Raw genomic sequence first — 23,767 nt, 5'->3', positions numbered from 1 at the left:
CGGCTGACCGCCGCCCGCCCGCCCGTGCGCGGAGGCGGCTGTGAGCGCCCCGTCCGTCCGCGGCATGCGCGCCCCGCCGCTGCTGCCCGCCTGAGCCGCGCCGCCCCGGCCCGCCGAGCCGCGCGGGGGGGTCCCCGCGCCCCGCCGGCGCTCACTCTGCGCTCCCCCTGCTCCGCGCTTGGGGGGATTTTTTTTTTTTCCCCCGTAGAGGAGGCGAGCAGGAGCCCCCCGCTTTCTCCCGCAGGAACAGGGGTGCGGGGAGAAACTTATTTTCAACAAGTTTTTTTTTTTTTTTTTTTGCCCCCTCCCCCCCCCCTTTTTTTTTTCCCTCCCCCTGTGTGTTAATTATTTTAGCCCCTTTCCCCTTTCGATGTGCGGCTTTGGACATGCGGAGGCTACTGCAACCGTGTTGGTGGATCTTTTTCTTGAAAATCACCAGCTCCGTGCTCCATGATGTGGTGTGCTTCCCCGGTGAGTGAGCGCGGCGGCTGGGGGGGCTCCGGGTGCCTCGTCCACACGTGTCCGCGACCCCCGTGAGGAACCGGCGGGGCGCCCCGTGGACGCGGGGGATCGCGGGGGCCCCTTTGCCGAGGCGGCCCCAGCGCTGGGCGTCCTCCCGCTCCGCAGCACTCTCCCGGCTGCGGGCAGCGCTGCCCGCGAGTGGGGCCGTGAGCGGAGCACGGGCTGGGCTCCGCGCTGCCGGCGCGGTGTCCCCGGTCTCCGGTGCATTGCAGCGCGGGGCGGGCGCGGGGGGGTCCTTGCGCGCTGCTCTTCTTTCGTGGGGCTGCCTGGAGCTCCCTTTGTGCTGCGGGACCGCCGCTCGCCGCCCCGAAAGGCAGCGCGACTCCGCGCTCCGACCCCGCGCCGCAGCCCCCCGGCTCCCCCGCCAGAAACTTGGCGCTGCGCGGCTCCCTGCCCTCCCCACCCCACTCGTGTCCGCGCTGGGGGTCTCGCCGTGCCGCGTGCTGACCTTGGCAGCGCGGGGGGCAGTCCCGCGGGGCTGCGCGCCCGCTCCGCACCGGGGCTGGAGCTGTGCGGCCACCACCGCGCACCCGCGGGAGGGGGTTCCGCGGGCGAGGGGCACTCGGCGACCACCGTACAGTTCTCCCCCCACTTCGAGCCCCACGGCCGGTGCTTGTGTATCGCTTCTCGCCCCGTGTCGCACCGCGGGGCTCGCGTGTTCCGGGGCCGGGTGTGCGCCCTCCCGCCCCGCAGTGCCCCGCGCTGGGACGCGCGGCCCCGGCCCGGGGGAACTCGCGGGGCTCGGGCTCCCTCCCGCCGCCTCCGCAGTGCCCGCGCCGCCCGCCAGGGGCGCTGTGGGGCCGCCGGCGCCCCCGCGGGGCGCGCGCCCCTCCGCCGGCGCGCAGCGCGAGCCCCGCCCGGCGCGCCCCCGCCCCGCGCGCGCCCCCGCCGGGATCCGAGCGCCCCGGGCAGGGCCGGGAGCCCCGAGGGACCGCGGGGGTCGCAGTGCCCGGGGCTCCCTCCATCCCTCCCTCCGTCACGGCGGGGATGGGGCTCCGGGGCACCGCCAGCCCCTCTGCCAGGGATCTGCCCCCTCCGCGGCTTCTCCCGCCCTTGCCGTGGGCTCCGGGGGCTGCCCTGCCTGTTGGCCCCGGCCAGGTGTGCAAGAGCCTAATGAAATAATTCAATTCTGGAGGTTCTATAGGAACTTTCACTTATGCGTTCTCATTTTTTTTCCATGTTAAATTTTTTTTAAATTTCTTCCTCGAATCCCCTTTTTTTTCTAACACCAAATGCAGAGCCAAGCAGATAGACCCATCCCATTCCTTCCAGCAGCTTCTCACATGGTAAAATGATTTGAAGCAAAAAGAAACAAAGTTGGGGAGAGGGTTAATACCTCTGCAGCTTTTGACGAAACATTTATCTTCTTTGCATTGATTTGTTCTCAATTTCAGCCTTTGGAGTGATGCCTTTCTCTCTGGTTCTGATATATATTGTATAGTAATTACATCTAGAAGGCAGGCTCCGGGAATGCTGCAGGAAAACAAGCCCTGATGTTGGTTTAATATGACAGTATTGTATGACTTGCTGATTTAGATCAGCGGCGTTTGAACCAGATAATATTTGCATTATGGTTCGAATATGAAGATGGATGCAAGCAGAGGGTAGCAGGACGCTTGCAGAGTGTTGGTAAACTCTTTAATGCCAGGAGCCATAAACCAGCTGTGTAATACTCGGGAATGTTTCAGGGCTCTTCCTTGCCAAAGCTTTGCCTGGAAAGCAAACTATTTTCCGGAAAGGCTTTTATACCTTTAGTTTTTGTACAGAGCTGCCGTGTTAGAGCCCGGTGCCTGCTCGCTGCCCGAGCTTCCCTCTGAGGAGCAGCGGTGCCCGGTGTGCAGCCGGGGCTGCGAGTGAAACATCCCGAGGAACGGGAGCCTCCGGCTCTGATCCCGCACATCGGAGATGCCCGAGGCAGGGAAGCTGCAGGGAGGATCTCTGTGGGCTGTAACAGGACATTGGTGCTGACAACATCCAATGGCAAATCATCGGAATTTGTGTTGGCAGGGAATCCCGGCCAGATATTAACCATTTAGTATCTCCCACGAATGCTTCTGTACCTTTTCGTGGCATTTTTTAGAGAGGATTAAAGAAGTAAGGTGTTTGTCAGCTTGGTTTCAATTTGTAAGCATCCTTCTTGCCTCTGTTTCATATCTAGCTCCCTTTAAATGGAAGAGAGGTCACTACTTGTTTTCTCCCCTGCAAATCACTTTACTTTGTGAGGAGACATAAAGGCTATTCTTTTCTTTGTTCCGTAACAATAAATGAACCGTGTAGAAAATAAGTCTTGGCAGTATTTCTTTGTTAGTGGTGTTGTAACAGGGTTTCACTGTTTAAGTAGGTATTTTTGTTGTTGTGCCTTTGGTTGGAGTAAGGGAAAGGAGTCACTCTGAAAAAAAAATGTCTGTAAGGTTTTCCTCTTTCTGAACTGCTTAGTGCATTTTTCTGTGGGCTTGTCACTGGTAATTGCATTGGTTAATAAATCAAACCAGGACAAGGTAAGAGAGGTTGTTTCCATGGGGTCTGTTTGCTCATTAATCTAAATTCACAGTACCAAACATCAGTAAGACATAAATATTAGCATTAAGGCGATATTCTTACTATCTGATTTCTTGGTGCTTTGCCAAGAGAGAGTAAATATTTTTTTGTGAAGTAAAAGGTACACATTTGTGCAATTCTTAGCTCTTCTTTGACATTCCTGTCATCTAAGCAATGACAATTGCTACCATTATCTTAGGATGGATGCATAAATAACAGTAATTTTCTTGAGTCTGGATTAGCTCTTTGGTAATGAATCAAATTGTTGCTAACCTGGTAACTGCATAAATGGGATTTTGGATTTTGAATCTTCACAGATCTGAGCTGAGAGTTAATTTTGCATGTAACTGTCTTCTGCTTGGAGGAGAAATTATACTGGGAGCTATACCTTATGAACTAAGTAAATGCTACTTCAGATATTTCTAAAGGTACAGAGAGGACTGGCTTTGTCTAGTGAAGGTTTTACAGAGGAAGGTGCATTGTGCACGTAGAGAAATACGGAATGTACAGGAGAGGGCCCTCCAAGACTTTATTTAGTCCTGTGGCTTTTATGAAGATGACACTTCGTACATTTTAATTATCCCTTATTTTCAGTGCTGTTTCAGAATATGTTACAGGAAGTTGCTAATGGAGTCCTTGCAGATAAAGAGTCAAGTGAGCCTTCCCAGGCTGCGAGAGCTGAGCTTGTGGTTTGCTTTTTGTGGGGGGAAACTCCAGGGAGAGCTTTGCTAGTGGTTAATGGGGCCTGGACCCAGCTTGCAAAAGTCCTCCAGTGGTCACAGGAGCTGTCTGTGCTGGCAGCCAGAGGAAGAGCTTCCTAAAGCTGGGAGGGAGGAAGAGGCATCACAGAAGGAAAGGATTTTAATGCTTTCAAAAAAAGGAAAGGAACACAATTTGAGGGTGACTGGAATTCCCTCACTGATACTGCAATGCCTACAAAGCCAGCATCCAGGCTGGGGGTGTTGCTCTGCTTGGAATAACAAGGAGGATTTTTTGCCTGTGTGTATGAGTTAGAATTTCTGTTATTGCTCTCTTATCCCCTATACCCTCTCTTTTGTGTCTAGGAAAGGAGGATGTGAGGGGTTCTAATCCTGCTCAGAAAAGGCATGTCTTAGAGCAGAGATGGACTTCTGTGGGTCAAGCAGAGATGGGTCCTTCACCCATCCCACCTGCATCCACACTGAAAACCTTTGTGGAACAAATAGATCCTGCTTGGTACCATAAAAAATCCCTGGAAATCACCTATTGATTCAGTAGGGTGATGGTTTCACTCCCAGTTTCTGGGTCTTTGCAGGGCCAAGTGTTGGCTGCACTGTTATCAAGTTCTGTAAGTTTAATAGTTGGAATTTGTTTCCAATTACAGAAAAGACAGCTAACAGCTCTATCCATCTTATAATCAGTGCTCAAGGACTAACATACTTACACTTTTCTGAAATAAATGTTATTAAAGTTGACTCTAATTTAAATGTTCAAGTTTCATGGTTAAATTAAGGAATGACTTCAAACTATTAATCTCAACTGTCCTTGGAAAAAAGTGCTAATCATTTGGTTGCTGCTTTTTAGCAGCCAAATGAACATGTGGCATGATGTGCTCTGAAGCCTAAGGGTCTAGTAATAACACTATGCTTTAGCTAATATATAACTTTAATCAGAGAAATTATGAAAAAAATGAGCCCAATTTCTGTTTGCCCAAGTTATTGTGCTTCCATTTTATAGAGTTGCTCTTGTGTGTTGATGAAATTGTAGTTATTTATGTTTATGTGCCATGCCACTTCAAGTTTAATTCTAAACAACAATTCTTAAGTATTTTAGGAAGTGAGGCTTGTCAGACAAATGTTTTTAAAAATATGGAGTCATCTGAGGATTTAGCTATGCACCATATGGGTTAATTTATGGTTTATGTATTCCTTCTGGGGACTGCTTGCTGCTTTAGGTGTCTAAATATCTTTATCAAGTTTTTCCTTCTTCGTGAGGTAAACTCATGTCAGTGTTTCCTCCAAGTGAAAATTGTGGATCTGCATTTTCTTGCACAGGTTGATGGGAACATAACTTCACAGATGGCCAGGTACAGCCCAGTTCCACCAGGGAGTATCAGTTTTGTGAGCACATGCATGGGTTGGAAGCAAAGCAGTGAAAGAAGATGTGCATTAATGCCCCTTTTATCCTGAGCAGAAGAGCCTGAGGTGTGGCCAACTGGAGGTGCCCAGTTAGAGACCCACTTTTGATGAAAGCAGCTGATTTCCACATTTGTGTGTCCATAAACCTTTAGAGGAAAAAGAAAAACACAGAAAAATGATCCTTGAGTGCTGTTAATTTTCCCATTCCTCAGAATCTTGCCCTGATGATCATGTTATCTGTTTTGCAGGGTACAGATTACTTGCCCCAGGGCAAGTCAAATTGGTTTTTTCCTTTCAGTGCTTCTAACAGGTCCTCCAGTGCTCCCAGATGATCTCAGCCCACTCCACTGAGGACAAGTGTGCTCTTGAATGAATCTGGGCTGCGCTGGTTGTGTCTCCAAATGCCTGCATTTCAATGTGCACTCATCTTCTTGAGGCACAGCTGCCAGGACACAGCAGATTCCAGCTTTATGCCTTGAGCTGTCACATATTTGTGGCCTAAGCAGAATCTCTTCCCACCCTGAAAGTGAACAGATGAATTAGGGAGCAGATTGCAAGCACAGCAATGATGCTGCTGAGATACTCCATGGATATTGCTGCTCTTGTCTCATTTTTCCTTTCCCCTGATGTTACTGCTGGAGGAAGCAGGGGTGGGAATCAACTCCCTGCTTTGGAGGAGGAGGAGTGAGGGCACAGGGCACTAAGGGAGCTCAGGAGTTCATGCAGTCACTGTGTTCTGCTACACTGAATGGCTCACTTTACAGCAATTTCAATTAGTATTCAAGTGAACTATGGTTAAAGTAAAACAGTTACTGTATGGCCTTTTGTTTTTTTTTTTTTTTTTCATGTGGTTTTATTATGCATCTCCAGGTTTGCTTGGGAGTTGAAGTACTAGTGCTCTTAATTATCAAGTCATTTGAATAATGATGAACAATTTTCTAGAACTTAAAACATGTCTGCATCATGCACCTGCCAGCAGTACTGGCACATAAAATCTCAATTGATGTGGGTGTTGGAGTTTTTCTGTGCACAAATGCTGCAGTCATGCCTGTGAGATGTTTATCCTGTCCAGTGCCTGCTTTGAGGGACTTTGCATTCATAGTGTGGGGGCCTTTCTAAGGAAAATCTAGGTGTTTTGAGACTTGGATGCTCAGCTTAGGAAAGCTCCTTTGAAAAATCCTTTTCTCTGCTTGCAGCAATGTAATGAATGAAACCTTGAGCCCTGAGGAGCTGCAGTGGTATTTAGGAGCAAAATGCAGAATGTTATTTGGTCTTGTGGCAGCTGCTTTGTTCTTTTTTGAAATAAAATGTGCCTGTCTCTCTGACAGAGTGCTGTTAAAAGTTCTGTTGGGAGACAATTTATTCTGCTGACAGGAAAGGAAAGCTATCTGATAACTTCTCACTGGCAAAGTGAAGAGTTGTTCAGTTTTCCCACACCTCACTCCTTCCATCTTCTGTCCTTGCAGGAGGCTTGCAAGAGACAGAAAATGCTGTAATACTGCTTTAACCAAAGCAGCTCTTGCTCTTTTCTTGCTCCTATAAAATATCTACTTGGATTATTGTTTTTTAACAGTCTGAAGTCTTAGACCTGGAGTTCCTTGGAGAGGTGTCAGGCTGGGGGATGACCAGTGTTGGTTGGAAGAGGACTTCAGTGTAAGAGGTGAACACTGAATAAGCAGGATATGTTGATAATGTTGTCCCAATGCACTGTAAAAGTAATTTTTTTGCTGCAGAGGTAAATAAAAACATTTCTGTCCTGGCCCATGTTGGTGGTCCTCAACTGAAAGCAAATGACTTAGTTTTGGTTTGTACATTTCTTTGGAACAAGAATGTCCCTGAGCAACTCCCATCACTGAGAACCACTCTCTGCCTTTGTGTCACTTTGGTGTGCTCAGAAATGCTTCCCTGAATAATCTGTTTTCCCCTTCCCCACCTTCCCTCTCCCCTTCTGGATTTTACAAGAATTTGGTTTGTATCTTAGTGAAGTTTGTGATGCAGGCCTCAAAATAAATAGGTTTTGACAAAGAGTTTTTTAGGGCAAGTTTAGTGAATTCTTTTCCTTAGACATGTTTTTATTAAACCTCTGTTTAGTGGCCTCTGTGTGAGGCTTGTGTCCAGCCATCCCTCCCCATTCCCAACCCCCTGGAAACAATAAAGATACCTAGTAACTTTCAAATAATTAAGTGCAGATCTACTTTGCTATCAAAATTGAGTTTAAGGATTAATTTTTTATAGACTTCCATTGACATTTAGATTACTAAGGTGCTTTTAGACTTTTGGAGATTATGGTATGGATTTACTGCAGTCAGAGTGGAAATGAGGGATTGTGCAGCCTGTCTGTCCCTTAAACATTGCATCCATTCACTGGATGGGCAGAGAGAACCAGCTGAAAGTCTCTTCTTGTTGGCCTCCATTCTCCTTGTAGGTAGTTGACTTATTATTGTTACAGTGCAGTAGCTTGTGTATTTTGTATTTAAATCCATGCTTAAAATGCAACCAAAATTTGCCTGTTGACAGCAGTTGCATCATATTTTAATTGGTGAGAAGTGCTAATGGAGTGTTCAGGTTCTAAAATTAGTTGTTTATTTTTCCTTCTTTGCCCAAGGGTTTTGCATCAGATTATATGGTTTCTGTATAACTGTTTGTGTTCTGAAGTGACACCTTTGTACAGTTTTAGCTATTTAAGTAAGTGTTAAAAGTTTGTGCTCAGTGACAGCAGTTTCAGAAACTGTGACTTTTTAAATTGTTTCTTACTACATTGTTTATGCATTGCAAAGCACTTCCCTCCTGTTTACTGTGAATTAATTCATTGTTATAATTGCAAGCTGGGGGTGCAAAATGTGCAAGTTCTGTTAATTTCTTCTCTTGGTGCAATGGCAGAGCCTCAGCTGCTGCACACCATTGTGGCAGGACTGCTGCTGCAGCTTTCACCAGGTGAGGGTTTGTGCTGTAACCTTCATCATGGCATTATTCTGAAATACAGCTGTGCTTGTTGTTGTCAATATTCCCTTTGGGTGGCCTTGTGTCAGAGAGGTGCTGTTTTAATACTGTCTTTGTACTTCTCTGAAAGTTTTTCTTTTTCTGTGTGGTGAAATGCAAACCCAGCTCCTTGTATGAGTCTGCCTGTGGTGAAGCAGAGATGTTCAATCTGTCCATTAAAATTCTGGCTCTCTGGAGGATGCTTTATCATATGTATCAGTCCTTGGAATTGCTGGCAGTTGTCTCCTTTAAATAAATTATTTGTTTGGTGCCCATTTTGAAATTATCCCAGACTTCTTTCTAAGAGTAGTTACCAAAATAAATAAGCCATCAAAAAAAGTGATGCTTGAATTACTGACTATCAAACTATAAATATCCAACTACTTTAACAACTGTCTCTTATCTGTTTCACTTTTCTCTACTATTTGAAAGTGCCCTCTGATATTTTGTTACCATGAGAGTACTTCCACATTAGGGTAAAACCATGTTACAATGTCCTGATTAACCCGGTGACCTGAACCTCGCAAACCCTTTGTCATGAGATTTTATCCAGTCCTTGAACAATTTTTGTCAGGTTTTTTTTTTTTTCAGCTTTTCTTTAGATTTTTTTCTTTTTCTTTAGAAAGGTGCACACCAGAACTGAACACTGGTTTTGTTCATATAATGTATGTGCAATGCTATTGCCCTTTCTGTTTGTCCAGGGATTTTCAGTGCCCTATTTTTCTGGCACAGCAAGGAAGCTCATGTTGATTGTTTGCCTAGTATGACTTCTAGATCATTACTGGAGTCAGTGCTGAACGAAAAACTCTGCAATTCAGTGGATGTGGCCAGGATCACTGATTCTTAGGGTTTCTAACTTTACTTTCATAAGCTCTTCAAATTCATTTTCTCCCCCTCTTTTTATTTTTTACGTGGCTGGAATGCTGCTCTAATGGGAATTTTAGAAACAGAAAGAAAAGCTTAAGTCCTCTGCAGTCTTAGTGCTCAGGTAATTTCTTCTGGTTTTGTTTGTTTCCTTTTTAAGCCCAGCAGTTTGTAAGGGAGTAGCAATCTGTGCATCCTCTAACAGTCCAGGTGTGGATCTATCTAAAGAGGGTAATTCAGGCTTTGATTTCTGTCAGACACTGAAGGTTTCACACAGCTCCAGAACCTGCTTGTGGCTTTCTGGCCAGATTTATCACCCTGGAGTGATAACCTGGGTGTGGGTAAGGGATGAGCTCCACCAGACACCTGGAGTGGGCATTGCAGTGTGTGTGGTGCAATCCCAGGGAGGCACTGCATTCCCAGGAGTGTGGGGAGGCTTTGCTGTGTCCATGCCCTCACCCTGTTACTGTTAAAGGTAACAGTAGTAACAGGAATGGGAACAGTTGTAGTTTTTTTGGTAGAAAGTGTTTCTTTGCCTCCTTTGCTGGAAGTGAGTGGGGGAATGATACTGAGCTGTTTGTGCTGCAGAGCAACAGGTTGAACTGAGTGGATCCCAGGTAGCTTGGGAGGGCTCTGGGATCTTTGTGGCAATGTTTATCGTGCCAGCAGATGTCCTTAGGGGACCCAATGTCTTGCAGTGCTAAGTATGAGTACACAAATAGTGAAGAAGTGGAGGTGCGTGTTCTCCAGGGAGGATTTTTTTTTTTGTCTTTTTGTTGGTGTTTGTTTGTTTGGGTTTTTTTGTTTTGGTTCTCCCCCCTCCCCTTTAATGGCTTGAGTTCCTTTTGGACACACCTGTCATGCTACACTTGAGAATAAAGGAGCCTTGTTGTCTTCTGAGGTTCTCTGACCAAGGGGATGCTACAGCTACACCTTGTAGATCTGCTCTGTTACTGTGACCCTGTGTCCTTTAGGGTGGCTGTGGGCACACAGTTTCTGGTAATTGGGGTGGGATTGTGCCTCATCCCCAATGAGCTGCAGCTGTGAAAAACAGGTGAGCAGCATTGAAGGTAACGAGCCAGGGAGTGCCCAGGGGCGCTGACCAACCACCAAAGGGAGCAGAGGGCACACAGGTGCCCATGAGGGTATAAAAGGCTGGGCTGAAGAACAAGAGGGGCAGTTGCTTGCAGCCTCCTGGAGTGGTGTGGTGTTGCTCTGTCTGGGCAGATGCCTGAAGCCTTCTGATGAGGAAAGGTGTTACTCTGTTGGGGGAATGCTGAAAGCTTTCTGAGGTTGTGTGGTGTGTGTATTGTGACCATCTCAGCTGTGATAGGTGGCCTCCCTTGGATGCTTTCAGCTTTTTACCTCTAAAGTTGTCATAGCTGCTATCACAGTTTCCCTTTGCTGTGGAATTTGGTTCGTGGGCTTCCCCAATGTCTTTGATTTGGTGTTTACAGAGAGAGGGGAGAGACACAGAGGGAAACTTCATGGAAATCAAAAGGAAAGGAAAACAAGTTACTTGAAATCTAGCAGGCAAACTTTGACACTAAATGCTGAAATACCTTCAGGTGCTGCACCAGCCTATTTTTGTGACATTGTAACTGTGTTTTTCCTTTGTTAAGTGGTTTTGGGTTTTTTTCCCCACGTAGAGACCCATGCAGAAAATGCAAGATGAAAGAGACCCTGGAAGAGAAATGTAAAAAATCTGTATAAAACAGATAAAATACAGCATGAACTAGGGAAAAAGTTCCATGTTGGTATGAAAAAGTTGGTACCATGTATCAAATGGTGAAAAGCCAGTCCCTTCTCCCTGAGCTGATGTTATCTGGGAGGAGCTTGGGGTATGCAAAGGTATGTGGGAAAGTGGAGTTATTTATGAATAAAGGAGAGAGGGAGACCTGCCTTCCAAATATAGCAGCCTTCACAAAAACTCCTTAGAAGACCTGATGTGCACCTACCAGGTAATGCTGGCTCAAGTTCTGGTGTGCTGAAAGGCTCATAAATCACCCTTGATTGATCCTGATGCTGCGGTGTGCTTCAGGCAGGCCCTGGCAGTGCGTGCTGTCTGGAGAGCAGAGAAGAGTGACCAGGCAGTTTGCCAGGAAGGTTTTAATTAGCCTTTAACGTGCTGGGCTGGATGGCCATCACCAAAAGTCCCTTGCAGAGCTGTTCTGTGCTGCACACGCTGTGCCTGTGCACCCTGAGCCTGTGCTGGCTCTGGAGGATGCAGTGCAGTGGTCAGAGCAGCTCCTGGGCAGGGATGGGCACGGTGCTGCTGATTCTGGGACCTGCTGGAGCGTGGAGCCTGTGAGTAATGGTAATGGGAACGTACTTCAATTTGTAACCCGTTCTCCTGTATCAAGATTGGACTACTTCTATTCTGTTGCACATGTGCATCACTTGGGGAAACATGCTGATAGTACTAAACATTTAATTGCTTCTCTTGATTTTATTTGTAAATTAGAATCTAGAGGATCTGTAAGGAAAAACAAAAAAAACCCCCAGAGCTTAATTGGACAACATTTTAGAGTCGCTAAGGAAAAGAGAACATAGCTCTCCAGCTTTTGGAGCTGAGACAAATGCAAACTTATTTATTGATCCATACATATGATATCATATTTTAACTACTGTCTAAACTGGAGGTCATCTCTATACTTGATTGCTTAAGAATCTGTCTATCTTATCACATCTTGTACTCATTTATAGTTGTTTTCATTTCTGGCTTTGTTGGAGAGACAGCTAGTGTTTCAGCCTAAATTAAAATCAATAAGAAGCAATTTCGTTTGTTTTTTAACTACTAGAGCAGACTTTTTTTTTAAGTGAGTCTCTGTGTGTTCAACTAAGTCACTTGGTTCTTTGCATCAAGATAATTGCCAGGCCTCATTAATTCCTAATTTTTGCATATGTAGGAATTGGTTTATTTTCCAATGTACCTAACAAAATGTCAAATATGATTTAAAAATAAGCACTTAGTCTAAGTCATCACTGAGAAATAAATGCAGTAAAAAAAAATCCTTGGCAGTTAGAAGTAGTTTAAAAATATCTTGGGGGCTGTAGTGAATGCTGGGACCCTGGAGTCCTGCACTGGCAAGGTAGCTCAGGCTTTCCCTGGCACATTTGGGCAGTGATCTGCAGGGATGACTTCCAGTGGAAAAAGCAGAGTCTGGGTCTCTGTGCTTCCAGTCTTTGGCTGGGATATTCCTGCATTATGCCAATTCATGTAAGAAGCTGTTGTGTTGTCAGCTGGCTTTTACCCCACAGCCAGCAGATTGCCAGCAATAACAATTACCCTGAGTCAAATTCAACATGGAATTCACACTGCAGCAGTGCTGGGGCTTCCCAGGTAAGGCAGTGCTGAGCCATCGTGTAATGTTAGAGACAATTCCTGCAGGCAGTGCTCTGATGAAATGTCCAGAAGAGGAAGAGTTGCTGCTCTTGTGAGTTGATCACAGGGTGATCAGGGTGACAAGGAAATCATCCTTGGTGGTTTGCTGGAAAAGTAAATGCCTGTATTTTTATCAGGTGGTTCTTTGTGTTGCTGTGATCTTGCTCAGTGCTTTTTGTAACTGAAGAAATGTTGAAGAATTCCTGGAATGCTTAATTCTGAATACAAGGACCTTTTGCTTGGTCTAAATCTCATTTCCTGTTTGACCTTCCTTTGAAGTGCCTAAGTGTTATGAGGTGCCTGTTACTTTAATTTCTTGGGTTCATTTTTCTCTCACCCTTTCTTTTCCTTCTGTTTGCTTTAGTTCAGATACATTCACGGGTTAAGGAAGGGGGCAAACCGAGGGCAAAAAAAGGCAGATCTGGCTACCTTGGTAATCAAAGCAAGAGACTGTTCTCTTAAGTTAACAGCTAAAGCAGTGTTTTCTAGGAACAAAACATGGTTAGTAACTGGATGACATGATGAAGAGCATATTTCCTTCACCCTTGCAGGCAGCATAGGAGTTGTGTGTGAATTTCTTGAATTTGGTTACAAAACAGCAAATTAGTTAATGAGTAACTTAAAACCACGCAGCAATTCGTGTTTATGTGCCAAGAAACCAGCTGGGTTTAAAATCCATAAGCACACCTGGGAGGGATCTAGGGATGTGAGGTAAAAGTGACTTGTCCACACACCAGTGACACCAACCTTAAGCGAATCCCAAGCCATGGCTCAGTGTAAGGGGTAATACATCACAGCACAAACAGATGCTCTGCCAAAAAGATAATTAATACTTCATGTCAAGCACTATCTGCATGTACCGCTTTCCCTATTTCATGCTATTAAGCACTGTGACCTTTTCTCTTTCAACAATTAGTTTCCAAGGTGAAAACCAACTTAGGAAGAAAATGAACTTTTTTCATTGGCTCTGTGGAGTCTTAGAATTTCACAGTAATCTTGATTACATCTTCACACTGTACAGTTCTGACTTCTCTCTTGATCAATGACTCTTCATTCCTGTAGTTTGAGATTGCATTCCCCCCCTTCACTCCTGTATTTGGGAGACATGATCAGGCATTTTGGGTGCAGAGGCAGATGAGGTCTGTAAGATGCTCACTGTCAATGAGTAACAACTCCAACTCATTTGCACCCTATTAGTAAGAAGTTCACTTGCTAAAAAGCTGAAGAGCAGGGCAGAATTATTGATGTGCCTGACGGTTGTGCTTTCAGTTGAGCTGAGGCTATGAGCACTTAATTTCCATAACGAAGCAGTGCTCTTTCTTTGCAAAACCAGGTGTTTCTAAACTCTGTACACTGAGACATGGGCCTTACAGTTTGATTTTTACAGCCTCTCTGCTTCTAATTTGCCTTTTTGCTTCTCTTTGTGTAGTAGAGGCCATCCTGGAGTTTGCTGCTTTCAGTTGGATTCACTGGATGTTGTTGAAGCATGTGGGCCTTACTGGAATTGTTGTTTCTTGGTGAGGTGGACATGAAATACATGACTTTGGTGAACACATTTCCACTGGCTGGCTGGGGCATGCAGTACTGAGTGAAATAAAGGGTCAGGGGTAGTGTCCTGTCTGCTCTGGAAAGCTGATGAAATATCCAGTGCTCCCCTTGGCACCTTTCACTGACTTTTGCTGTGATTGATGCCAGCAGCATCAGCAAAAACCAGACCTTTCTGCCTCCCCTGCTGTGTGTGACATGTGCTCTGTAGAGGTCTGCTCACTGTTGGTGGTTTATGGTGGGACTCTGCTGTCCTGCCTTGTCCAGTGCTGCCAAAGTGGCTGTGGAGGAGCTAATGCTGTGCGTCTGGTTATAAAATCAAAAAGAGCTCCAGAAACCTTTCAGCTGGACTTGTAAGGATAATGCAGTGTTAGTGTCTTGAGTATTTGCAGCATCTCGTAGAAATACCTTGGGTTGAAGGACTGTATATTATTCAGAACTATCAATAACTTCAGAGAGCTGCTTTGCTATTCCTTTGTCCTTTCATTCATTTCTATCTTCCACCAATGGCTTGTTCTGATGGTCACTGCTCTGTGGTTCTTCTGATTGTGTTTGGGGTTTCTGAGTTGTTCTCCTTGGCTGCGAACCCAGAACCCAGCAGGATGTGCAGTGCTGCCTTGCTGAGCACTGAGCTGTCCTTGCTGTGGGCATTTGCCTCCCACCTGCAGGAATCCTCCCCTTGTGCCTGGGGGCTCCTGTCTTTGCCCGGTCCCTCCCTGGTGTAGCTGGGCTTTTACACTCAGCAGGGTTTGCTGTCCAGCCCTCAGGGGGCTGCAGAAGGAGTTTGGGGTCCCTGGATTCATAGCTGTGGGTAGCTGTGTCATCCATCCCCCGAGCTGAGCAGCTGGAGCACTTCAACAGACACCTGGACCTGATTTCTCAGCTATTTATCATCTCTGGGAAGGAGAATGCTCTGATGCTCTTGGATCACTGATACCAGAATGGGTTTCTTCCATTAGTAAAGCAGTAGGTGGAATATGGAATAGAACAAATATTCAACAGATATTGTATAGTAGAGTAGAACTGACTTTTCCCTGGGGATTCATAATGTGTGTCTGAATATATGACTAAAGACACCATCACATAATCAGTTTGGCTTTTCTTTTTTAAAGTGTAGTCCTGTCCAACCAAGTAACAAGGCTGTTTTATAGGGCAGGAAACCTCTTTGGTGTGTGATACTGCAGGCAGATGGCCTTGTGATTCCTTTGGCTGAAGTGTTCTTTGTTATTACTTTTCTGTTGACTTTGAAGCCAGAATTGTAGATGTCCATAAAAACTGGGTACCCCCTATTAATTTTGCACCAGGGTCAAAGTGGTGGAGAAAGGCTGCATTACATAGAAACAGGTAGTTGGTTACACAGGACTATTGGTTTTGGTCTTGAAAAAAGTCCCCCTTCAGGCAGTGGAGATTTCTACCTTGAGTGTGATGGTGCAACATCAGATGAAATGTGACTGGTGAATGATTTATTGCAATGTTGACAAGAAAAAAACTTATCTACCACAGGCTACGATGATAGAGGACAATGATATTTCATTGCAGTTTCTTCCCTGAAAAGCTACAGTGGCATTGATGTTTTATATTTTACATGTTGCTTCATCAGTTTGGGCAGCTCGTGTCGTGGAAGGGAAATGTGTGGAGATTGCTTGTTTTCAAACACTGATGCCTATGGACACATTTTTTGCAATGAGGGAAAGCAGTGAAGAAACAAGCTATTTGGACAATCATGTTCACAGCCAGATTTCTCCCTTTTTCTGTCTAGGCTCTGTTTTGCCAGCTATATATTTTCTTTAGTGTTTCAAGAAAAAGCAGTAGAAACAGTGGTAACAGAGTCTGTGTAAAATACACACTGGTGTTCTAAAATCAGTTTAACATGTATTTTAATCTAAACTTCAGCTGTGTTTTTCTTTGCCACTCCTTTCCTAGTTCTTCTCTGTTTAGTGCCATCTTAAGGGTGTTTGTGAGGCCCAGAATTCTCACTGTGAAATATGGGAGAATTCTGAAAGTGACAATTATAAGGAAATAGCATGGCATAATATACCAGATCATAGGTGATTTGCTGAAGCATAAACAAGTTGAAAAGACTTGATGATCATTTTGTGGGAAAAAAAAAAGTCTGAACTCTACCGTGATTATGGGAGACTTTGTATTGGAGGATCTTAAACAGGATAGTTTCTGGTGTCCTGGTGTGAACCTTACTGTGAAGAAAGCACACCTTGAAGAGTGATGGGCTGTGTTCCCCTGATGATCTCAGTGTCTCCTGATGTTCCCATATCCCTGAGAAGGGCACCAATGGACTGGGCCATAGCTCTTTGTTGAGATGATGAAGCTGAACCAACATGCTAAAAATACCTTCTTAATTTGGCTTGTGTGTCACCAGCACTTCTCAGAGGACAGTGTGCATTTCCATCAGTTCCAGGATGTTGAACCTGGGTTGAATTGCTCTAGCTTTGATTGCTGGGGTTGGATCTGAGAGCCACAGAACAGCTGAATGTGATCCTCCATCCTTGCAGTGAAGACCAGTGTGAGTACATCACACCTGTGACTGGCAAACTGCACTCCTCTGCTCTCTGTTGGCCAAAGTCACTCCTGTTTAGAAGCAATTAAACTTAGACTAGAGCTATTTGGACCATGGTCTTCACAGTATACTCACAAAACAGAGTCTGTCTTGGCTCTTTATGCTCCTGTGTCTTGAGTGTTTGCATGAGAAGCTCTGAGTGGGTGGCTGTGTTTTCTCCCTCTCAGCCTCTGGCTCAGCAGGGTCCTGGGAATGACTTTGGTGGTGCTTTCAAGACCTTTCAAGGCAGCACAAGGATGAGCAGGTGTGTGCCCAGGTAAATGCAGCCCAGGCTGACTGACCCAGGATGGCTCCTCACTCTTGTGGCAAGGGAGGAGGTGAAGTTTCTGTGCTGCAGCTTGTTGTGCTTAGCTCAGCTGAGGTATCCCATAGCCAGACTTCCTCCTGCTTTACTCTGTGTAAAAGCAGTGTGAGAGCAGCCAGGCCTTCCTGCCCTGGCAGTTGCACCTGCAGGTGTCAGCCTGCCTGGATTCCCTGCTTGGGAAGCAAGACAAGGAGAAGTTTGTGCTGCACAGCAGCAGATTGAACTGAGTGGATCCAAGGGACCCTGGGAGGACTCTGGGATCTTTGTGGGCAATGTTTATTGTGCCAGCAGATGTCCTTAGGGGTCCCAATGTTTTGCAATGCTGACGATGAGTACACTGACAGTGAAGAAGAGGTGATGTGTATTGTGTATTCTCCAGGGAATACTTTTTTTTTCTTTAATGGCTTGAATTCCTTTTGGACACACCTGTCTTATCAGACCATGCTACACTTGAGAATTAAGGAACCTTTCCTCAGTGTTATCTGAGGCTCTCTGACCAAGGGGATGCTACAGCTGCACCTTCACCCTTTCAGCTTCTCTAAGGCTGGCTGCAGCATGAATCTGGTTTGCTCTGGAGGTTCATAATCATGAAATCAGCATTGATACTGAGCTGGTGGAATTGTTCAAAGAGGACAAATAGTAGTAGTCTTTCCATTTCTCTTTAATCAGATAACCTCTTCTGAGAGAGGCTGTGAGCTGGTAAACTGATATGCAGTGCCTGAGACAGATCAAAAATTATACAGCTGCGAATTACTGATTAGTTTCTGAAAAAGCAGCTCTTTGTGGTGTGTAAAATAAATTGTCTCTGTGTGATGGTATTGGGATGCTGTTGATCATGCTATAACCATCTTCACAAGGCTGAGTTTTCATTTAAAAAGGCATCGTTGTCTCTTAAATATTTGGGCATTCGTATTCCCCCTGAGTTGATCAACTATTTGAAATGCATTATCTCAGAGTGCTGCCACAATTAAAGAATGGCATGCTCAGGTGAAAGGGTTTGTCTGTTTCATAGATTGGAGAGATATGCTCAGTGAAAATGAACATCTTCCCAAGGTTAAATTAGCCATTTAAAGCTCCTCCAATTACAATCTTGGATAGAAGGATTTTTTTTTACATGGATTAAGAGTTAGCAGAGGACAAATGACATAATTGGAGGGGGAGACAGAGACTTCATACGTGCTTTCTTCTGGAAGAGTGAGAGGGAATAGACAATGCCAGGGAACTGCCTCAGATCTCAGTCCCTACTGGTTGCTGTTGTCTCAAACAGTTTTTGCAGGTTGGGAAAGAAACAAACAAGAGTAAGTGCTTGTGTAAAAATGTCCTGTGACTTCTCCCAGGTATGCTTGTATGTGGGGCTTGATGCTCTCTGGGCTTTTTTGTAAAATGTGACTCCCATATTGGGATATATAAATAGTCTACTTTTGCTCACAAATAGCACAGGAGAATGTATTAGCTGGTGAGCTGAAGTGACATATTCCTTTGTGCACAAATTATAACAACTTAAATGAAAATTACACTCATAGAAAGCAAATGCACTCTCTTTAAATTAGATAAAGAGATTATGACAGAAAAAGATCATTGAATAAAGGAGGTTTTAAACTAGCCACTGAAATAAATGCATGACTTCAAACTTTGTCCTGCCAGAATTTATTAATAAAACACAATGAGGCATTTGGAATACAATGAGGACCTCTTCCTTTGAAGGTTACAGTGTAATTTGTGTAATTGTGTTTGTATAATTTGACTTCAAGAACTGTCCTTGTAATTTAGTAAACTGCAGATCTTGCTGCAATCTGCTGCATTTTTCTTGTGCCTCACATTGACACATCTAATTGCCTCATAAGTATATACTCTGTTTAAAGCCATTGCACTGCCCCCTGGACCTTGAAAAATTCATCTTCTGGTGTGTAATGATAATCTCTGTGTGGATCTTATCTGTGCAGCATCTGGCCACCTTTGCTTGCTCCCTTGCTGAGCACACACAGCTAATTGCCATCCTGAATAACCTCGGTTTACGACCACACAGCTGAGGAGAGCTTTACTGGATGATGCCTTAATTTCTCCCAGCTGCAGAATGCCTGCTCTTGGCAGGGGAGCCAGAACATGGAGTCACAGGCATCTTCTTGGAGCTGATCCTTGCTGAGAAATCCCCCTTTATTTTGTCTATGTGGCACAGTTTCAGCTGGTCCTGAGTGCGAGTCCTGTGTGAGTGGCTTTGGGCAAGGTAGCGATTGGTGTTGGTAGGATGTGTGTGAAATTCTGAATATATTCTTCTAATGACACTCTTGTCAAATGGGTTTTACACTCTTGGGTTTTCTCATGGTGCAGGCTTTGAAACAAGTTGCCATTTTATTTCTGAATTGCTTTGAAATCAACAGACTCTGCAGGCAAACAATTCACGTTCGGAGGCATTAATGCTTTGGGTTGGTTCACTTGGAGGGTCTGAGTTTGCTCTTGGCTGATGAAGCAGGGAGAAATTTTAAATCTGGGGTAAAAGTTCAAAACACTGCTGAGGGAGATAAAACCAAATTGGATAAGAGATGCCTGTGGGAGAGTTGAGGGCAGAGAGTCGTGTTGAGGAGTTGAGTCACTGAACTCTGAGTGCAGGCAAAGCTAATTTAGAGATGGGGTGTTGTTGTGTTACAGTAATTTCTCCAATGGCTTTACACAGCAGGGCCTGAAGAAACGGCTGTTGTCAAAACCACTGGAAACTTAACATGCCTTTGAATCTTAAAATTACAGTGTTTTTTTCGCTAATTATTTAGGAAAGACACCTCTTCACATATGTATTGATTCTTAAATGAATGGTATGAGACTTGAAAAGAAATTGTGTAATTTACAACTTATTTCTGCGTCCTTGGATTGAAATATGTGTAGGGTTCAGAGCAGAAGATGTTGAGTGAAGTTATACAAGCTTAATAAAAATAAACCTATACATGACTTTGCATAAATGGAGGAAAAATCAAAGGACTAACGAATTTGCATAGATAACATTTGAATTGTTAATTCATATTGCACTTCATTGCAAGGATGTAATTTTTAATTAAGACTAAAATGTGGTAGATATTTTAAATGGGAAATGATTATAATTGCAGATGGAAATTGAGGTAATGAGAACTGGTTTAATTAATTGTTAACATTTTTCAATTTCATTTTTTTTAAGGCTTGTGGTCTGTGGACATGGCATTTGTTTTGTAGATGTGTGTATTTAAACATCCAATGATTAAGGCATGAAATGTTGGCAGCAAACACAGTTTTGGTCTTCAGTTGTATGTGTTGTTTGAAAGTCTCTGGGTGGATGGACATTGGGGAATCGGGAATCAGACTGGTTGTGGTGTTTGTAGGATCGGTATGAAACTGAGGTGTAAAAATTATTTCCAAAACATCCTTTTTAAGCCACAATTATCTTTCACTGTGGATTTCACAGATGATACAAATACTTCACTGGGGAAATTGAGGTTGTGTTTGTCCCCAGTACCCTTTGCCTTTGAAGTTCCCCATTGATGAATGTGACAGCATTGACCTGACCTGAACTCCCCAAGACTTGGTGTGTGGCTCTGCTGGGCTCGCTCTGTGATTTCCTGCCACGGCCCTCAGGAAGCTGTGGGCAGCTCCTGGAAGGGCTGAGCAGACCCTGCCTGCTGGGGAGGGAAGGGAACCTGAGTGAGCAGCTCCCGACATCAAAACTCCTCCGCGTGTGGGGGAGGCTGCCTGCAGCTCTGCAGGGCAGGAAGGAGGGTGGTGCTGCTGGGGGCAGAGACACTCCAGGTGTGTGCTGGAGCAGCCCTGGTGTGCCCAGGGGTGTTTCACTGCTCTGGGCACCTCTGGGTGCTCCCACTGCTGGACAAGGTCCTTGGACCCTGTGTGCGCACCACACTGTGGAACTTTATTTCTTCTCATCAAGGTCTCTGAAGATTTTCACCCTTTGTTTTAGGGAAATGCAGCATGAAAACTTGCAGAACAACCATTTCCTATTCAGACAGCTGTGACACTGAGGTAAAGAAAAATACTTGAGCAGATTCCTTAGAGGAGAGGTACTTCTGCCATTTGAAAACTTGGTAAACTTATTTATCGAGCTTAGAGGTCTGCATTCAAAAAGGATTTTGAAGTGAGCAAAATTAGTGTTGCCACTTATGTTAAGAAGCACATATGAAGTCTCTGTCATCTTTGGTTGCAGAGGGACTTGGAGAAAACTACAATTAGCACTAATTGGTGTGCTGTCTGAATCTTCTGTCTGTTGGTGTGAGAATGGACCCTTGAAATGATTGACAGGAACTACCTGCCTGCTCCAATTCCCTCAAGAGCTGTTCTGTTGCATTGCAGCCCATCACAAATGAAATGAGTGTTTACCAGAAGCAGCCAGCTAACACGTGCCTGAATTATCCATGCGGCACAGGTGCTGAAATTCAGTGCTAGTTACTGAATGTGCTGGGTGCTGGTACCTGTAATAATGATGGGGTACATTTTTTTTTTCCTGACAAGTCTGGAGTTTTGACTCCTGCAGACATCATTGCTCTGTGATGCTCCACAGAATGTGTGGAAGGGATGTGGCACACCAAGCAGTTGTTTAACCTTTTCAGTGTGTGGGGGTGTTTTTTTAAATTTTGGATTTTTTGTCTTGTCACTTGGAAAGCAGCATTGCACCTGAAATCTGCCTTATCCATGTTGGTCGTGGGGAAACATTTGCCAAATTAGATAAAAGCTACCTATGTAGAAAGACATATCCCTGCTTGGTTTTGGGTAAATATAATAGAAACCTAAAGAGTAAACTAATAATCACTAAAATTATAGGAGAATTTACTTGAATGGCAACGTAGGGTTTTTTTTTTCCCCATGTGAAGTGTGCAACCAGAGATATGAAGTAGTTAATGTCACTAGGGTAATACTCAGCTGATAGCAGTGCAGTCATTTGCATTTCTTCCCCTTTCCTTGTGTTTCTTTTTCTCCCCTCAAGCACATGTGTTGGGAATTGAAAATGCAGCTTGCCTATTTTACACTGGCAGTAATCTTTCAATTTTTTTACTGTAAAAAATGAGTCCACAAACACGAGCAGCCGCTGATGTATGGGGCTATTGATGGAAATTGAATTTGCAAAGGGAAAATGGGATTTGGTTGTAGTCTGAAATGATAATGATGTAGCCCAAATGGATTTGTAATGGTCATTCATTCATTTTTTTCTGCAATTTTGTGGTTTGACAAAACATTTATGCAGGTGACTATGAAAGCAGTCCAGGTTCACTCTGTGTGGGAGTAAGCAGCCAATGGCAGGTAAAAGTATGCAAAGTCTGAGCTTGAGCCTGTGCCCACAGACTTCAATAGTGGAAGGATGTGATGCTGTGATTTGTTTTACTGAGAGGGAGAAAGTGGTTGGGGTAGTACTTTTTTGAGATCTAAGAAATAATGGTAGCAAAACGTACCTTGACGTAGTTCTTAAAAATGTATGGGTTTGTAGGATCAACCTAGTGAGTGCTTTATGTAGCACAACAAATGCATGAGAGACTTTGCTCCGTGTCTGGATAAGCACAGACCTGGCCCTGAAGAATTTCCAGTCCAGCTGTGCTTAAACTATTGTGCATTGCATTGAGCTGCTGTGTTCCTGTCAGCTCTACCTGTGTGACAATCCCCACCAGCCTTTAGTCTGAATTGGGAGCTGCCAGTGGACTGCAGATTTTTTTTTTTTTTTTAATATCCTGGGTGTAGTTTTATGTGCCTTATGATAACATCTGTATTGTTCTGATTTCAGTGGAGCTCTGTCTTCCCTCCTGTGAAAGCAAAAGAATGACATGCCAGTGTTCATATGGTCAGAATAAACTGGTGGTGACAGGAAAATGATAATTCAATGGTGTGGATGGATTTTTGGCTTTGTTTTCTTCTTGTTTCTATTTTTTCCTTCTTTTTATAGACCAGTGAACGTCACACTTGTAAACTGCCTTCCATTTTAACCAGAGTATAGTCCTTGCTAAATGTTGTATAATTTAAAAGTATGAATAGAAGTAATTACGGAGTATGGGGAAAAAGTGCTTCTGGCTTTATAAATATATCCCTTTTTATAAATTCTTTCCATTTCAAATCATTGCAGCCAGTGGTTGAGATGCAGAGGCCCATGTGTGCCTGCCCATGTAATGGACTCTGATGGACTCCCTGGTTCCTCCCTGTGCAGAACATTCTGTGGATCTGCTCTGCAGGGATAGAGAGGGAGCACGTGGGGAAAGCAGGGCACTGATTCACCTGTAATTAATATTGCCCCTGTTTTCATCCTGCCACTGGCTAAAGCTGGAGCTTTCTGGCCAAGAGCTTGGCTTTAATGCTCTGGAGCCCTGGTAGGGCTGGAGCTGCAGGAAACCACCCATTGTGAGCAGGATCCCTCAAGTATTTCCTGCAATGTAACTTTAGCTGCTTTGGCTTTGGGCCTTACTGCCTTTTGTTTTTTTTTTTTTTGTAGCCACTCCATGAATGGTCCCGATGCAGAAAAGGCTCTGAGCATCATAAATCTGTTTATTTTAATTGGCTTTGCTGTCCTGAGGAGCTCTGGGCAGAGCTAGGTGGCTCAGAGGGCTGTGGGTGGGGTTTGGTTTGTTTGAATTTCAGTATTTGGGAGCTGCTGGTTTGTTTTAGAGCCAAGCAGGCTGGGTTGGTTGGACATCCCATTTGTGTGAACAGTTTGGGGCAGAGCCTGCTCCCCTGTCAGCATCTGCAGACCCTCCCTGAGCCTGGAGTACTGCAGCACTATAAGTAGCATTAAGGGACAGCCCTTCTGCCTATCTGCTTCCTCTGTCAATGACAGCAGCTTCTTTTTGTTGTTGTTTTTCATAATTTGGGATTGGCTGCTAAAGAGGCTGATATCTTTCCATGATGTGGTAATTCATGTTTCCGAAGCAGAGGTGTGAGACTACCCAGACTGTGATACCACAGAATGGGTGAGGCTGAAAGATTTGCAC

General features: G+C 44.7%; 1 protein-coding gene across 1 annotated transcript in view; it reads left to right on the top strand.

Moving 5' to 3' along the window:
- Positions 1-328: 328 nt before the first annotated feature.
- The window catches only part of PTPRG (protein tyrosine phosphatase receptor type G), a 388,816-nt gene continuing 365,377 nt past the window's right edge, over positions 329-23,767 (top strand). Inside the window, exon 1 of the mRNA XM_059479803.1 lies at positions 329-471. Coding sequence (XP_059335786.1) covers positions 387-471 — 85 coding nt within the window. The 5' untranslated portion in view covers positions 329-386. The remainder of the gene's footprint in view (positions 472-23,767) is intronic.

This window comes from Ammospiza nelsoni, chromosome 11 (assembly GCF_027579445.1).
Source record: "Ammospiza nelsoni isolate bAmmNel1 chromosome 11, bAmmNel1.pri, whole genome shotgun sequence".
In the NCBI taxonomy this organism is placed as follows: Eukaryota; Metazoa; Chordata; class Aves; order Passeriformes; family Passerellidae; genus Ammospiza; species Ammospiza nelsoni.
This window is presented reverse-complemented; position numbering and strand designations above follow the sequence as displayed.